Source organism: Buteo buteo, chromosome 2, assembly GCF_964188355.1.
Source record: "Buteo buteo chromosome 2, bButBut1.hap1.1, whole genome shotgun sequence".
NCBI classification, from domain to species: Eukaryota; Metazoa; Chordata; class Aves; order Accipitriformes; family Accipitridae; genus Buteo; species Buteo buteo.
In genome coordinates, this window is record NC_134172.1 from 65,950,848 (window position 1) to 65,969,483 (window position 18,636).

General features: G+C 37.8%; 1 protein-coding gene across 4 annotated transcripts in view; it reads left to right on the top strand.

Annotated features, from left to right (window-relative positions):
* Positions 1 to 18,636, top strand: part of PTPRT (protein tyrosine phosphatase receptor type T) — a 488,778-nt gene that overhangs the window by 188,909 nt on the left and 281,233 nt on the right. For 3 of the 4 annotated variants that reach the window (XM_075059108.1, XM_075059117.1, XM_075059124.1), the window contains exons 3-6: positions 5,290 to 5,561; positions 12,058 to 12,139; positions 15,318 to 15,433; positions 17,692 to 17,866. In XM_075059108.1, coding sequence (XP_074915209.1) covers positions 5,290 to 5,561; positions 12,058 to 12,139; positions 15,318 to 15,433; positions 17,692 to 17,866 — 645 coding nt within the window. Of the gene's footprint in view, positions 1 to 5,289; positions 5,562 to 6,094; positions 6,203 to 12,057; positions 12,140 to 15,317; positions 15,434 to 17,691; positions 17,867 to 18,636 lie in introns of those variants that run through there. The other variant, XM_075059132.1, reaches the window with a different exon arrangement.

Sequence of the window (18,636 nt, forward strand, 5' to 3'; positions counted from 1 at the left end):
CGAAGGCCACTAAGTCTGTGAGGCTGGAGCCCTTGCCCTGTAAGAAGAGGCTGAGGATTTACCAGGGATTGTTCAGCCTGGAGCAGGGAAGGCTTTGTGGGGGGACCTGACAGTGGTGCCCAAGTACCAAGGAGGTTATCAGGAATACCAGGTTAGGATCTTTACTGCAGCAAGTGTCTGGAGGATGAGAGATAAACGGTGTAAGTTGAAAGGAGAGGTTTTGGACTGAATATAAGGAAAAACTATGAGGGCAGTCAAGCAATGGAGCAGGTTTCCCGGAGGGGATGGGCAGTCCTCCTGGGAGGTGTTTAAGACTCAGTAGGTAAAAGCTCTGAGAAAACTGATCTGGCCTCGTAGCTGACCCTGCTTTGAGCAGGGGCTTGGCCTGAGGTCCCTTCCAACCCAGATTATTCCATGTTGCTTTGTTCTACCTTAAAAAGCACAGATGTCAGACTGACTTTCTTGGAGACAGAGTTGTTCTTTGGAAATAAGCAAAACTGTGTCTAAAACATGCTTGTGCACCTGATGGAGCTGCTGGAAAAGCCATTCCTTTATTTTGGGAAGGAGTTTGTCCTTTAAAAGAACATTCTGTACCTGATTCTGATTTTCAAGGTTTTAAAAGTCTCGTTTTGCAGTTGAGCGTTTTGACAGCTTTCTTTTCAAGTTTACATTCAGTCTTTAATAGTTGCTATAATTTCACTTTAAACAGCACGGTTCTTCAAAGCCAACAGTGAAACAGCATCAACTGAGGTCTGTCTGGTGATCATGAGGGGTTCTCAGTGGCTCATTTCTTTAGCTGTCATTTGTCAGAACACACTCATGTAATCTTAATGAACAATGTGCAAAGCCATTAAAAACTCAATTACGGCTTTCTTTTTACTGCAGACGTGAGAAAATGCAATCATAAAGTGCTGATGTGTAAACACAATAGCCACCATCTGCTACAGAGTAGCATTTCAGCTCCAAAAAGAGAATATATGTTGCAGATGCATCAATAATAGGACGCTTATCAAGGCATCATTATGCACCAAGCAGGGGAAAAATTGAAATTTATGGCCAGCTAGAGAGCACTTCATGGTTTAATTCCCCAATTTTCAGTGGTATGTTTAATAACTATGAGAGAGTGCCGTTTTATGTTCCTGTGGTTCGAACAGATTTTTAAAAATGAATTTATTTACGGTCTTCCCATCCTCCTTTTTCCTGACTGACCTGAACACAACACATTCATTTTTTGTTATTTAGGACAAAACCAGCAAGATATTAATTAATCTAACCTGTTGATCCAAGAGCATTAAATTTAATTGATCTGATACTCAATCTGCTTTAATGAGCATATACTTCTGTGTCCAATCAGTATAAAATAGAACTGTTACACAGTATAGGTAATTCTTTTCCCTAAAATTTGTTTTTTCAGTTCAATGTTGACTTCATGATATTTGAGCTTTCTGGATGGAGGCAAACAAAACAACAAGGCTAAATCTACTGTTACTATTTTTCAAAATTGGATATGCGATGGTCTAAATACGAGTTTCTCTAAGATACCTTTTGTTTTATTCAGATTCTTGCCTGGAGACATTTAAGTGGCTTTCAGTCATCCATCGATCAATAATTTCCATTTGTGACATGTTAATTCATTCCCTAGTTCTTTATATGAGCGGAAAAATGTGACAAGTGGTTTGTTGGTGCCAGACCAGATTGTATCTCTTTTACTTGCACATACAGGCCTATAAATTGAGAATAAGTCCCATCAGCTTCAATTCCGTGTTCAGTCTAGAGAAGGCTGTCAGATTCTGAATCACAATATGTCAATTTTTATTAAGGATAATAAGGAAAACCACACTTGTCCTTAAAAGGCTTTTTTTTAACTGGTGGGAGCAATTTTCATGATCTCTCACCTACCTCTAAGTGATGTATCCTGCCTGGACAAGCTTCACTAGGCATGGATATTTATAATAGGACAGTGGATCTCAGCTGTTGATCTTGGAGCATGAAGAGCAAACTTTTGAAGGTCCTAGAGGATGGTGAACAGGATACCCACTCAAGTTCACACTATGAAAAGAAAAATGAAAACTGGTATATTTGGAGGCCAGTTTATAGAATATTGGGTATAATTTATTCACAACTGAATTTCGTATATCAGCGTATTCTTGCATCTCATGTCAATTATACTCTTGATTAAACTGCAAGTTTATACTCCCCTACGATGGCCAGGCTTGAGGTGTTGTGCACTATGCCTTGACTAGCCAGTAGAAGGGTTTGTTGTGGAAGCTGACAACTAAGTCTCTGCAGAGGAGAGGAATGTGGTATGGTTAGTAAATGACAAACTGATTTAAATAAGGTGTGAGTACTTCTCTCTGATGGAGATGGCACTATAAGTGGAATTTTTCAACTTTTCCACTGTCATGCAAAATAATACCTCTTACCAGGACTTTACTGGAGACTGGTACATTTTTATAGTATTTTCTCCTGTATCTCTAGGCATACTGTATTTAAAAAAAAAAAACAACAACAAACCTATAAATAAGAAGCTATGAATAATTTGCATATGACAATTGTTTGTAATGTTATTCTTTTAGTAAAGTGCTTTGTGGTGGATGGTTATTTTACTTGCTCATGTTGTCAGTTGCTAGATTCAGGCTCTGTACTCTCTCTAGAATTGTCAGCAGTTGCACAAAAGGCCATTGTCATACTGCAAATACCTTGTGATTCATTTTTTTGTGGGTGGCAAAAAATAAAATTGTAATTATTGCTTTGAACTTTTTACAAAAGATGATGTTTTTTCTCCCAGTGGAAAGCTTGTTATTTTTATACACGAATCTGTAAAAGTGAAATACTCCCTAACTTTTTCTGTCATTGAAACACTTACCTACCCCGGTGCAGTTCAAGACTGTATTGTGTTAGACACTCTACAGCTTCAGAGTAGTTCATTAGGGTAGAGTAGGAATCCATGTATTATCCAAATTAAGAAAAAAAAAAATTGAGAAAGATGCCCAAAAGTGAAATGATATCCCCTACAATCCAATCAATGATGGTGCAAAAATTAGTTTTCCTGGGTTCCTACCCAGTGTAGCAGGCACTTGGTCAAAAACCTTGTGAATGCACAAGAGCTCTGCTTTTCTTCACTGAGTGTTTTAATTGACCATACCATCATCCTCAAGTATGAGATCTGGCAAATGTAGAACTTGTCGTCTTGTATTTCATACTGTTCCTCAAAATGGCATTGAAATGCTGCAGGTAGTGCATTTCACAGCAGCTGCTATACTCCTCTACACTATACTAATATTACTCAGCAGTTTTAGAGTGGCCTTCCTCCCAGATTCTCAGTAGAAGAGTGGTTCTTATGACTATTCTTGCTTTATTTGTAAGGGAAGGTAAGGCAGACTATGCATACTGACAGAGATCATGAAAGTGAGTGTCATAATTAGTCTTAGAAATGAGGCTGTCAGGTTTCCAGCCTGCTGCCTTACCTATCAGGCTGTGCTGCCTCTTCAAGCCTCTTAGCAATTGTGCTTTCTGATAATAAATTATCTTAGGTCACAGAAACAGAATCCAAATCTCAGTTTTGAGAAACTTTAGTTTATTTGGGTGGATTTTTAAGAATAGTATGTATACAATACTTGCTGAAGAAGGGTATTTTGTGGTTGACTGGGAGCAGAATTAGATCAACAGTGAACATTTGTAAGGATCCCGCCTTATGGACTTTGATTATTAGAGAGAAATTGAAATGTTTGGATTCAGCTCTCATGTTTCTCGATGTCCTGGCTGTGAATTGGGAGTTTCTTGATTTGGAGGCATTTTGATTTTCAATCTATCAAAACGAAAGATAGGATTGCCAGAGAGCATCTTGCCTATAAATTTTTGTATTACTTAGTACAGCCTCTTCCCCAGCTGTGCTTGCATTGTGCTTGAATTTTCCAAGGTGTCTAGAGTGTGTGTTGGGGTTTTTTTTTTTGGTTTGGTTTTATTTTTGAAAGATTGACTTCCTTCTGCATCCGTGCTTTTCAATCCTTTACAAAATGCATATATATCATATAAACACAGGGGAAGAAAAAACATTTTTGTGGCAGAAAGTTGCTGGTATCTGTTCATACAAATTTAGAATATATGGCTGTTCACTGCACAGAATTGATCAAAATGTTTATCTGGCTCATCTGAGTGTCACACTGCTACAGCATGGAATAGGGAAAGTCAATAGGTTAGAAGTGAGACAGGGCTTTTCAAACTCAATCTTCTGTGAACTGCAAGAGGCCAGCAGAGAAATACATTTGTAGCATGCATTGGCAGCAGCATCAGAACTGAGAGTGTCAAGAGGGCTGCATTTGATTAAAAATTATCATGCCTGGCTGCTGACGCACAGATTTCCACCCCACCCCCCAGTCTTGGTATTTTCTTCATTTTTTTCTGAGTGTGAGTGTCTGTACACACATAAAGGAGATCCTTTAAAGAGAATTGAATCAAATAACTTTCATAATGTTTTTCCTTATTGCTAACATTTGTCACCTTGATGCATCTGTGAAGAGATGAGTCGAGACACAATGTGCTGTAAAATAACTGCTTGATGAATCAAAATGTGAATTCAGCATCAAGTGCCACTGTTAATATGATGCAAGCTTCCAGGTTAAAAAGCTCATAAATTATCTTAGTAAATATTTCCCTCCCTAAATTCACTCTGTCTTTCCCTCCTACAAGAATAATTGTCCTTGCATTATTTCTAGTTGAGATGTTGCTTTTATGCTAACAAGCCTAATTAATTTGGGCTCTGAAAACTGGGTTTTCCTTAACACATTACAACCTTCAAAACTTTCCAGTGCCAAGATGCAGGGTTCACAGGAATAGATTGGCACAAAGTGGGTAGGGACCACGTAGGCAAATATCAGCTGAGAATTAGGTCCATTGTTGTTTTTGTATTGAATGTGCCTTTGGGGGACTGTATGCAGTAGGAGAGCCTCATTGCTGCTTGAAGTGTGAATATGCTTTTGTTTAGAGTGACAGTTTTATCACAAGGTTATAAAATAATAAAAGCAAAATAGTATTTTTATTTTGATTTCTAAGTTATCTAATTAAAGTGGTTCTAGTTGGCCCTGAATCTATTTGTGTATATACCTTGCAATTTTAATATCCTTTCTCTCTGTTACCTAACAACTATCATAAAATAGCTGGTTTGAGTTCTTCAGATGAATGTTTTGTTTTCTGGCTTCTAAGGGAATCCCTGACTTTTCTAATGGAACTGTTTTTACTGAAAAAGCCAAGCAAACCCCCTCTTTCTTCTCTTTTTGCTTTCCTCTGTAGGCTCCTTCATGATGGTGAACAGCTCTGGGCGGGCATCTGGGCAGAAAGCTCACTTGCTGTTGCCTACGCTGAAGGAAAATGACACGCATTGCATCGACTTCCACTATTACTTATCCAGCAGAGACCGTTCGAGTCCTGGCTCTCTGAATGTCTACGTGAAGGTGAATGGAGGACCACAGGGCAATCCTATATGGAATGTCTCGGGGGTTGTTACAGAAGGTTGGGTGAAAGCAGAACTTGCCATCAGTACATTCTGGCCACATTTTTATCAGGTATGAGTTTGTATATTTTTCTTTCTGCGTCCTTTGAACTTTTGGCTATGTATGAGCTAAGTTAGCAGTGGGTATTCTGAAAATTAAATCTCCCCCAACTTTCTCCTATCAGAATGGATTTACATATAGAAGTTTTTATAGCAAAAGGTTTATACAGGTATCTTGACATATTTCTTTCTGCTTCATCCTTTTTCTTCAGTTGTTGTCAAGTCACAGAGGGATGGATAGACTGCTGGGAGTCAAATTATTGGCAAGTCAAGACCCACTTGTTTATCATGAAATTGGCACATAAACAGACTTGTATTGGCACTTTCCATGGCACTTTGTAAATGTAAATACAACTGAGTGTCTAGATGTGTAACTGTATCTTTGCATAAATTTGTCTGAACTATTTTTGGCCTTTACTTCATTCCATAAGAAGGAACATTTGTTCACTCAGCTTTGTAACAGGACTTTTCCTGTGCCTGTATGACGGGTGCAAGTACGTAAGCTACTAATAAAATCTTGTACCATGTTATCAGCATGAGTATACTCTTCATCAGATCCTCCATTCCTCCTCTCTTTAGCACTGCTTGTGTTTTACTTGTTCTGTTAGGAGATTTGTATTTTTAAAACAAGCACAAGATTGGGGAATGTAATGGGTAAGTTGTTTTTTGGTTATATTAATTTTACAGCTACTTGTTAGTTGTCCACTTCAAACTTCATGTGGCAACTTTGCAGTCATTGTTTTAGTTTTAATTAGATAAGATTGCACACAATTGAGTTGCATACTTCTTGTTAGGTGTTAAAGGTGTGTTTTTGTCTTGTTTTACATTCAAGGCAAAAAAAAAAAAAATCCTTGCAGGTAATTGCACCCTAAACCTTGTAGGAAAAGCTGATGTTCATATGCTAATAAAAGATATGAGTGAGTGTCCTGGTTTCAGCTGGGATAGAGTTAACTGTCTTCCTAGTAGCTGGTACAGTGCTATGTTTTGAGTTCAGTATGTGAAGAATGTTGGTAACACTGATGTTTTCAGTTGTTGCTCAGTAGTGTTTAGACTATAGTCAAGGATTTTTCAGCTTCTCATGCCCAGCCAGGGCACGGGACCCAAACTGGCCAACGGTGTATTCCATACCATGTGACGTCCCATCTAGTTAGGAACTGGGAAGGGGGGGGGGGGGGCAGGGAATCGCTGCTCGGGGACGGGCTGGGTGTCGGTCGGCGGGTGGTGAGCAATTGCCCTGCGCATCATTTGTACATTTCAATCCTTTTATTACTACTGTTGTCATTTTATTAGTGTTATCATTATCATTATTAGTTTCTTTTTTTCTGTTCTATTAAACCTTTCTTATCTCAACCCACGAGTTTTACTTCTTTTCCCGATTTTCTCCCCCATCCCACTGGGTGGGGGGGGAGTGAGTGAGCGGCTGCGTGGTGCTTAGTTGCTGGCTGGGGTTAAACCACAACAGTAAGATAGGAATTATGATAGAATAAACTATGAAAAGGCAGCAAATAGTCTGTGGATATAAAATAGCAGGTAGAAAATCTTGTCTTTTTTTTTTTTTTCTTTTTTTTTCTTCTAATAACTGGGTAGGAGGTCTATAAAATCCGAGCTGAAGTAGAATGCTTTAATGTTCTGCCTCTGAAGAAGAGTTGGGGATATCAGCAGAATACATAGAGCACGCTATGCAGGGTGAGAGGAAGGGATAAAGAGATGCAAATGTGTGGAAAGTGGTGTTTTAAGGGCTGTGCACAACTTGTCACTTGTTCTGAAGTCATATTAAAGTGCTTATACTCCATTCATATTAACATGAACCTGGTCATGAACCAGAATTTTCTTCGTACTAGGTGTTCCACAGAGATAACAGAAATGATCTTTCACCCAGATAATCAGTGCTTTAAAAACCTGGAAGAGACAGTCTGATCTCACACTAAGAGAGATCCTGCTCTTAGATATACCAATAGTAGACTTCCTGAGCCTTACTTCTTTCGCAAGTCCTTTTGCAGGTTGTGTTTGCTTTTCCTGAGCAAAAAATCCTTTAAATTAAACAAGAACTTTCCAGTGCAGTGCAAAATTGAACAGATTGGAACCCAGCAGTAACTGTCTAGTAGTTCCTTCCTAGAAAATGCAAGGGTTTTCTTTTTTTACTTTTTGATGAATGGGGGTGATGTTTCCTTCTGCCTATATTTGTATTCTTATTCCTTAAGTGTGGCTTTTAAAAACTGAGATCTGTCCCACTGTTACGGGGGATCTGATAGACTGATCTATCATCAGTCCCTGATTTTATAAACCATCTTCTGTTGATGGTCTGCAATCCTGTGAGTTTCTACATTTAATCAAGATTTTAAAGAAAAAAGAAAAAAAAGAAAACTTTAAGCTTGCAAAAGTGAAGAGCAAAACACAGTGAAGGACTTAATCAAAATTATTGTTATTTGGCAGCCTAAAGTAACACTTCTGGCTAAAGGAGTCCAGCGGTAGCAGGATGACAAAAGCTTGGGTGTAGTGTTGCCTAGGCAGTGTCTCACTTCACACTCACAATCTAGGATGTGCCATCGGAGTGTTATTTGTCAGCTTTAAATCAAAATTGCATGCCTGGAGAATTCTTTGTATGCAAGAGGCATGAAAGTATGATCTGTATTTCAAAAGCACCAGATAATGCTGGAAAACAAGTGTTTTTCCTAAATAATGACATCTGTGTTGGGCAAAATGCAGATTATTCTCTTAATGCACAGAAACCACACCATTTTGAATTGCAATGTGCATCAAAAATTGAGTCAGGCAAAAAATCTGAAACTATCTGCCCTGTGTCTGAGGCTTTGACAAGTACTTTGAGGTTTGGAGATGTGACTTGTGGAAAACTAGTAACCAAGCCAATTGCCAGAGGTCGTGCTTTACGTCTGGCAGTCCTGTGCAAGGGTCATATGAGTCATCTGGATCCAAAAGCACTCTGCAGAGATATAAACATGGGGATGGTGGAGATTTATAATGTCTACCCTAGAGTTACTCGTACTTGGATTCCCAGCCTGCAAATGTTTTTAGTGTAGTGAGAAAAAAGCTCTAATAGTTCTTGGAGAAAGGTAATAGATGTAATCTTGAATTACTGCTTGCCATAAGGATGAACTTAGTCCCAGAATGCACCAAGGGCAGCACTAGAGTCTGCCAAGAAGAGGTTTTTTGATGTATAGCAAGGAATGTTATTGATCCATGCCTGAAGAAAACTGTTGTACCACAACAGATGAGCTAGGCTACGTTGCTAACACAGACATTGTTGGTATATAGCAGCAGTGAAATGTAGGATTGCTTATTGGTAAGGAGACATGAAATGACTTAGTATTTGCAGTTCGGGAGCATTTAAGAATGTTTTTTAAGAGTAAAGCTTTGCATTTTGTCATCTATATTAATTTCTGAGAAGTTCCTTAAATGTAAAGCATTACTAAATGCCTATGTCTCAATCATTATACTAAATTTCTGACTGAAGTTAAAAGGACATGAGAGGGATATTCCGTGTGAAATTTGCAGAACTGGGCCCCATAAGGATTTATTCCTGCCTTTTCCTCATGTTGAGTCTCAATTCCCTGTTTTCAGGAAAATCTGGGTGCTTCTGTACTTCTTGCTTTGATAGGGCTGAGATACTGTGAAATACAGAAAAAGACAACAATATGGAAGTTTGAACTGGGAAACAACACTAATATTGTGCGTAAAGTGGAACAGATAATAAAATAGTCTGTCAAAACAATATTGTGTAAATTGAGGATTCCTCCACTCTTTTCAGTGGATTCTGCACCGGTGTGCATGGTTTTTTTAGGAATTAACTTGGTTCTTACTGGCTTAAGTTATATTTTGCTATATTAAAGACTCTGTACATGTTGGTAATAAACAGAAGACAATTCTCTATGTATCGGTGCTTACTTTTGCCACACACTAATAGCTAATGCCAATGCCTTGGAGAACTATTCTATCCCAGTTCTTGGCTTGCAGGAAATTGAGAATTAGTTCACTGTGGCTTATAGCTTTTCACAAATGCAAAACTAAAACAAGATTTTGTACCTGTAATGTTGCACTTTAATTCAAGTCTGAAGGGAGTTGCAGTAGTTTCTTACATAACCTTTCCAGTAAGTGTCATTTTTATCATGAATGATGTTTCATTTCTAAAATAATTATAATTTTCCATACTAAGGAATACTGTTATTTTATACAGTCCCTAAAAAGCTTATCAAGAACCTTGATAACCAAAATACTTGTTGATGTTTTTTAGATTATTTTATCTGCCAGAGTCTTGCTTCCTCCTATTGCTCCTTGGACAGCCTATTTTTTGTCCACCCTGCTCTGGAGTAGAACTTTGTTTCTACATATTGTTAGCACTTGAGCTTTTCATAGTTTATATCCTTGCCTGTTAATTTTTGTGGTTTACCTGTTTTTATCATGTCTTTTTTCTAATGGATGTATTTCAGAAGATCTCACATTTGGATGTGTTTTGAATTGGGGCAGCAGATCTTAGGAAGTCATGGAAACATAAGTAGAAACTATGTTCTGGAAGGCCAATTGCAAAGCAAAATGATTAACAGCAATTCTGTACTTACAAAGGACATGTTAGTCTGCTTTCATAGCCAGGGCATGTGGTGATCAGCACTTGGACAGTTGAATCTTTTACTGTATTGTATCTTCTGATGAAGGACATGAAGAGGCTAAACAGTGACGGACTGGGAATACCAGCTTTTATTCAGAATGAAAATAAGTGCTAAAACCTGGCTTTAAGTAGTTAACTTTGTGTTCTAGTAATGAATTTTAGAGGTTACAAATTACTGAAATACTTTCTCCTACGAAACAAGTATCTGCACTAGCATACTGCTTTGATAGTAATAACTGTGCCAGCTGAACATGTTAATTAACTTGGTCCTTGAAAACACTATTGTATACTCATGCAAAAATGAGCAATTTAGTACAGTGTGAACATTACTTTAGTAAGAGGGAATGAAACTGGGGACAGCCCTTTCAAAAGCAGAGGGACAGCATCCATTACATCTCCACCCATTCATGTTTTTTTAAATAGTAAAGGATAGCACTTTATTACTTTGGAAAGATAATCACTAACTTGAGAGGTAGCATTACCAAGATGTTAAATAATCAGTCTGCATTTTTCTTTTTTCTATTGCAGTTTAACATTTCTAAACTTCCTGTTCCACATAGAATCATAGAATATCCCAAGTTGGAAGGGACCCATAAGGATCATCAAGTCAAACTCCCTGCTCCTTGCAGGACTACCTAAAACTCAACCATATGACTGAGAGCATCGTCTGGATGCTCCCTGAATTCTGACAGGCTTGGTGCCATGACCACTTCCCTGGGGAGCCTGTTCCAATGACTGACCACCCTCCCACTGAAGAACCTTTTCCTAATGTCCGGTCTGAACTTCCCCTGATGCAGCTTCATTCTATTTCTTTGTGTTCTCTCACTGGTCACCAGAGAGAGGAGATCAGCACCTCCCCCTCCACTGCCCACTTTGAGGAAGGTGTAGACTGCAATGAGGTCACAGTCTACAACTAATGTTGTACTATCCTTTAATTGTTGGCCAAACTGCACCACATTTAATACTATTTTCTCCTGAATTTTTAGTTAGCTTATTTGGCAGTAGGTAACTTAGTTTTAATGATCGCTTTATCAGTTTTTTAGGGTTTTTTTTCTGCACTGCCTATTTTCAGATAGCCTGTATATTTTTAGTAACAGCATACTTCAAATCAGGGCAGTTTTCCAGGTAAAATCACAAAGCCATAGGGAAGAATGAGATTTTTGTTCATCTGTAATTGAATATCTGTCTATGCAGGCCCAAATTATTGGAACGCTTTCATTATCTAGCTACATAAATAAAATAGGAAGTGCTAGTTAGTGTACCATTAATATGGAGAAATACTACATGTGGTTTTTAAAAATATTCATTCTCAGACCATGTTAGTTCAATCCAGGGAAAGGCAGAAACAACTTTATTATATCTGGGAGAATCTTATTTCAGTACAGTAACTAGAATCCAGGGTCATCCGTTGCTTGCAATTTGCTTTCTAATACTGCAATGGCACCCATGCCAAAGCAAGGTTTTCTCCAGATGAATCCATGCAAGGTTATTGATTCAATAAGAGAATTTTATCTCATGTACAGGAGTCTCCAACTTTCCGAGGCATACTAACAACAAGATGTCAAATGATTATCTACTTAATGTTCTTGGAGTGGTGCTTAAAGTGAATATAGGTGTGTATATACACAGGGTATTTTTTGCTCTTCGGAATGAAAGAAGCACATAGTTGCCTCTTATCCTAATGAATGTTGTTCTAATTTTTTGTTTTCCATATCAAACAGTTTTTCAGTCTTTGGTATGCATGTACATACCTTGGTATCCCTTCATTAATAACGATGAAATGCCTTGAATGACTCAGACATTGGAATAAGAGCAGAATATTGTGACTGGCCAAATGACTAGTGTAACTATTCTTTTTAAGAAAACTTTTTTTAATTTTGTATTTCAGGTGATATTTGAATCTGTCTCTTTGAAAGGACATCCAGGGTACATAGCTGTGGATGAAGTCAGAGTTCTCGCCCATCCATGCAGTGAGCACTCTTTGTTTTTCTAACTATATCAGTGTGTTACATACCAGGCTTTACAGTCTAAAGGAGTGATTTACCCATTTTGGTCAGCACTAAAATGTCATCTTCTATGCCTCTGAGACACCTAAAGACAATCAGCCCTGCATAATTACATAACTTTTCAAGTTGTGCAAAAAGTAAAACTGCTCTCAGTCTATAGCTAGTGCCAGGACATCTGTGGAATTCTCCCTTCCTCTCTTGTTATGAGAATATATAACTGATTGTTTTATTATTTCTGAATTGTATTGCTGTAGAAAACAATCTAAAAAGCTTCTGATAATATCCTGTGTGGTTAACTTAAGAAGAAACAAACAAATTGTTTCAGTATTTCCTTGGTAAAGGACATATCCCAAAGGTGTGTGTGTCTCAACAAATGTTAAACCCACTCAGCATCCCCCTAAAGATATTAAAAATAAGTCTCATTCAGACAATACACTTGCACAGGAGTGGAAAGTAAAGCAGGTTCATTACACTGTTCAAAAATATTAGTACCGCATTTCTTTTATCGCAGCCATAATAATAAGCTTAGATTATTTTTTTTTCTATTTAAAGAAACCTCGAGACTCAGCCTTTAAGTCTGAACTTGTTTGCTTTCTCTATGCATCTACAGAGCGGCTTGAGGCCTTTGTGTGTCTATATTGTGTATGTAGGATACAGTTTCTTCTAAAGATTTTTTTACAGCCTCTCTCACTCGTTCATAATTTTACTAAGTCAGTGACAGCTGCTCACAAAAAAAAAAATCATGGATCATATTGATGGAGTGAAATCAACTGATTTTCTTGCAATAGGAATTTCAAAGAACAGCTGCCATTCAAAGTGACAGACATGGTTCTGCTCAAGTTTAACAGGACATTTCTGATAACTGCAGTATGGTTAATTGCTGTTTAACTGAATTATATTTGTATTTACCATGTGCTCATTGCTCAGGCCTTTGGGTGCATTTACTTCATTAAGAAATACTTACAATCTGTATTAACCAGATGTTGCTGATAACTGGCAGCATCTAAACAAATCTCCCAAATGGCCTGTGTGCATTCCACAGCACGTTGGGTTATGACTGATAGCTTTACTGGGAAAGAGACCACTGAACAAAGCTACTAGGCAAAGTGTAGACAAGAAACTTATAGGATTAAAAAAAAAGCCAACAGACAGGATGCTGTGTTATACCCCTATTTAATCAAGTATTTAAACTGATTTAAGTGCATTCGTGGTCACTCAAAACCAAAATGATTCGAACAGTTAACTACTCCATTTTGAATCAGTTTGCAACCTGCAGCATACAGAACTGACTACAATCTGCAAGTTCTCTGCAGTCTTTGTAAATGCTTGTCCTGTCTGATTCCCAGTGTTGCTTTTGTTGTTCAGCAGTGACAGCCACCAGGGTAAATGTCACCAGAGTGTGTGCCATTGACTTGTACAGGCTTTGCCCCTCGTATTTGTTTTACAGTTGTTATAACTCAAAATACAGGGATCATGAAGCTCCTGATGACCCTGGAGGTTACTGAAATTGTTGGTGTTACTTCTTCATATCTGCTTTACCTTCATAGATGACAGTATAGCAGACAAACCTAAGTATCAGCAAAACTGCAGTGAAATGTCCCTAATGACACAGTAATGGAGAAAAATAAATATCTTGGTGCTGCCTTTTTTTTTTTTTTTTTTTTTTTTTGGTCCTGTGAAGGAATGCACTGGAGTATCAATTTTCATTACCCTAAAAGCTGGTTGACTATGTGTGCATGAGCACTTGCAATCATAGGACGGCCCTATGATCTGGAAGCTGGGCAGACCTGAGGACTAGGAGTTTGGGGTTGGTGTGACTGCACTCACCCAGGCTACGCAGCTTCATATTTGGAGCTGGCTTATATCTGCCCACCTTAGACTGCAGAAGAAATTGCTAGTATTAGCCTGCAAATATAACGTAGTATATTCTGACTGTCACCCAGAGGTAGTTTTCTAGTAAACTTTGACACAAATTACTGATCCCCCAGAAAGCACGATGGTACAGACTCATTATCTTTCAGGAGCTGTCAGCAAACTGAGTGTGTGGTGAATGGGATACAGAAGCTAGATAAAAACATTTGACAGAGTGCATAGGCATGTGTTCTCTGTTCATATGTCTATAGTAGACAAATACTTATATGGCAAATTTCATGCATGCACAGACACAGATGCCCACATCCTTTTGAAGCTATTTGATTCCAACAGAAAAAGATGGGTTGGTATGTCCTTTGAAATTGTGTATTTCATCGGTGTCTAATCATAGTAGAAAATGTAAAGATGAAGTTGAAAAACTCTGATCTTTAGACTCTCAGAAGGCTGTTCAGTGTGTCCTACTAAAAGTTTTCAAAGTTGGTGCACAAGCTTTGTTCTGAAGCCCAGCAAGAACTAAGTTCATTTAAAAGTGTCAGATTCACTACTGTAATCTTTTTTATTTTCTTGTAAGTTCACTTACAGAGGTAAATGAATCTGGTATTTAGTCAAAAAGATAATCCTCTGATCTAGTTCCTTTGTGAACAAATGTGATGTCTGCATTTTAATATCAGTGGATTAATATTGAATTAATACAGAATTTAGTATCAGCAAAACACTGATATTGGTGATCTTAAACTAGTACAGTGACACAATACTGTCAGTTATATGAATGTTTCATTTAATATCTGGTTTGATATTAATGACACATTATTACTCTAAAGGTCTAGGATGTATTTGATAGTCAATAAAATAAATAGGAAAAAAAGACCCTTGTGAAAATTTGTTTTGGGTCAGTCATGCTTGATAAGCTCAGAAGCATTTGATTTTTTCTGACCTTTTTAGAAACACAATTTTCTGAAGAAATTACTCAATTACTCTTTATAGCAAGCAGCAAGAAATTGTGCTGATGACCATGAACTTGTGTTGTAATTTGATCTAAGTTCTTAGATGTGCCAGAGTTCTATATGATGCGTTAGGCCATGCTCTGTCAGATCCATCATCCACCTCACTCTGCAGTGAATAGTTAAATACTGAAGAACAGGTTTATTTTGCAAAATCACTTTATCAAGGATAGGCCCTAATGCTTTGCTGAGTGTTTATATCTGTGTTGGTGTAGCACAGTCAATTACTACCTTGCTCTACCCTTGCAATACTTTGCATCTTTTGTTAGGAAAAGCACCTCATTTCCTACGACTTCAGAACGTGGAGGTTAATGTGGGACAGAATGCGACATTCCAGTGCATTGCTGGGGGGAAGTGGTCGCAGCATGACAAACTCTGGCTCCAGGTAATGTGCTTTTTTTTGGTGGTTGGTTTTGTTTGGTTTTGGTTTGTTTATTTTTTCAAGTAAAATAAGTAGATAGAGAAAGACTGGGTGGTTGGGCAAAATCTTTTCATCAAGATCCTTTGAGAACTGCCTTAAATTATTTCTAGGTGAGAGTTTAAGGTGACAAAGTACAGAATTGTGATACAGAAGATGGAAAAACCAGCCAGTTAACAGCAAAATTTTGGTTTCAAACAAATGCCTATGTAGCCATAAGCACTCAGTCATAAAGCATAAGAGACAGAACAAGTGGAATAGTTCTTCACTTCTGCTTTATTATGCAATCTTCTTTCCTCTTGCCCTCTAAAAATGTCCTCAGCCCAGAGCCAGTGACAATATGCTAAGAAGAAAACGTGAAGTCTGAGATTACTACCTGGATGGTGAAAACGGACAAAACCAGTTTGTACCCACTGTTTTTCTTCCTCCCAGTTGCCCTTGGCTGCACTGACAGTAGATTGTTCCTTTTAGTCACTCACTAAAAGACCAAAACATTCCCTCTCTTAATGTCTATATTTCCACTCTACTGGTTGGACTTAAAAGACTGGGTTGTGCTATTCAGGTGGGTGTAGTAGCAAACTTAAGAACTCATTTTCAGTTCTAGAATTAGAAATGGAACATATATCGAACTGAAGATGTGGAGTGCATGTTTCCCAGTGAAGGACAGAATTATTTCTTCTGCCCTTTGAAGTGCTCTGATATGTGGACTCCCACCATTGCCATGCACTATACATAAAGACCTTCTAGAAGCTTTTAAAATACTTGAGCTCTTTGCTTCTTCTAAACTTCTGTGCCATTAAGCACCTAATATCCCAAACAACTTAAGAGGATTCTCTTGCTATATGTACTGTGTGCATACATAGGACCAACATAAACTTTCAGAATGCTTAAGCCAGTCACCAGTTTTTATTCTCAGCTTGGACTGATGTCACTGAGGGCCTGACCACCCCATATTTGTAACATCTGAGGCAGACAAGAATGGCCTTTGTCATGTTTGCTATGACATTTGTAGTCAAATAATTAACAGATTTACTCAAACTTTTTTAATGACTTCAGACTTTTTAATAAACTTTAAAAATAACAATTTCAAATCTAGTTTAAATACTAGGGGAGGAATCGGTTTACCTAATCATAAAAATGAAAATTAGAACTGGGAAAAAGGCTTGAGTTGGTGAGAAATGTAGTCGGCATTATGTAAAAATGACTTGACAGTCGTCAGTTCAACTGTACTCTCATCACAGCTGTTCTAAAAATTACATTTTTATCTGAAATTTATTAACCTATAGTGTACTTTTAGCATCTACTGAGATATATTTTTGGCTTATTCTTTATCTTTTTTGAGTTCTCACAGTGAAATCTTTCTACGGTTATGACTAGATGTGTGTGAAAACACTTCTGACCTGAAGCAGTATGAGCCTTTTCCTGTGAGAAGCAAGGCTTTGGGAGGAAATCGTTATTGTTGCTAGTAGAAACGTGGTTTCCATTCTCTAAAATTGAAACATTTAATGAAAATAGCCTTGGAAACACACCCCAAAACTGATTACTGGAAATCGGCAAACCAGCAGTGTGTTTTCCTTTGAAACTCCTAATAAACTAGACCAAGTGAGCAAGTTCAGGTGTTCATGCTGTGAAGAACTGCTATTTCTAGCTAATTCTTCATCTGTTCCTCTTCCAGTTGGGAAAATGTAGTCTGGCATTGGTAGAGAGTTTTATTGAGGAATGTTGGACATATCTCCTCATCCAACCAATTTATTTAAATTGGTCCAGAATCAAAGTTTTACATCTGAAAATGCCAAGTTTATCAAATCTGTTCATTTGTAGCATTTTCCCAGGTATACACAAACCATTCAGTTGTCATATTTTCATATACTAGCCAGGCCTCTAAATATACTGTGTAGAATTGCATAGTCTGAGCTGTCACTCTCTAGCCTTTTCAGTAAATATAACACATCAAATGCCCAAATATATTTCAAAAATTAAATAGAAGTGAAAACTTACGTATATGTGTAAGACTATTTAAGCCCTAGTTCATACAATCCTGTAAATTTTTCAAGGGTATGGCTAGCAGTCTTCTCTTGAAAAATTGTGCTTGTATAAAATCTAGCCTCGTGATGTGAACACAAAGATCTGAGCAATGTTAAGAAGTATGACAAAGAATGAATTACACATGAATGCGTATTTGTGTCTCTCTTCATAACTTGCATTATTTTTGTCCGCCTTTACAGCAGTGGAATGGAAGGGACACAGCATTAATGGTCACTCGAGTGGTCAACCATAGACGTTTTTCTGCTACTGTCAGTGTAGCTGACACCTCTCAACGCAGTATCAGCAAGTACCGATGTGTCATTCGTTCAGATGGTGGATCTGGAGTTTCAAATTATGCAGAATTAATAGTGAAAGGTACGTTGCATTAAAACAGTAAGTTTATGCAAGTTGATTATTTCCTCTCAGATGGCAACTATATATAAAACTTAACATCCTATTGGACCTTCTTCTTTCATTCATATTAAATTTAAGTAAGAAAAAAGGGTAAAAGTGATATGAATTTCAATAATTTTCTTAAAACAATTATTTGAATTGAAACTTTGGATACAGCCCTCTTTATAAGCTTTTGTAGTAATGCATGGTAGCTATGGATACTTTTACTGTAGTCAGCTAAACAGTCTGGCTGTCAGTCAGCTTCATCTGCCTTTCTTTACAATATTTTATCAGGCATAAATAATCTTGTGATGGAGCATTGCATGTCGGAAGAGTCTGTTCGAGGCTGCTGGGAGTAAATGATGGGAGTGATTCTGCTGATGTCCTGAAGTACACAGTAGAAGCATCAGTAGTTCTTGAAGGATGCTAGGGTTTTAGCCCTGTTATTTACTGTGATTGAAGAGCTGATGCTGTGCCTGACACATGCAAGATGTGTCTTAATCTTGCCTTCATGAGGCATGCAGTAAAGTGCTATTTACTGTGCTGCTGCTTTTTTTTTCTTTCTTTTTTTTTTTAAACTTACCCTGACCTGCACCACAGGGATGCTCACTGACTCTTAGGTGGAGAGATCAGAAAGTGGCTAAGTCGCTTCTGAGACATTCTGTGTTTGGGGTGGGGGTGATGTGAGATGGGAGGAATTTGAAGTATGGGTCTGCTCACAGAGTATAATTTTGTTGATCTAAATGTTTCAC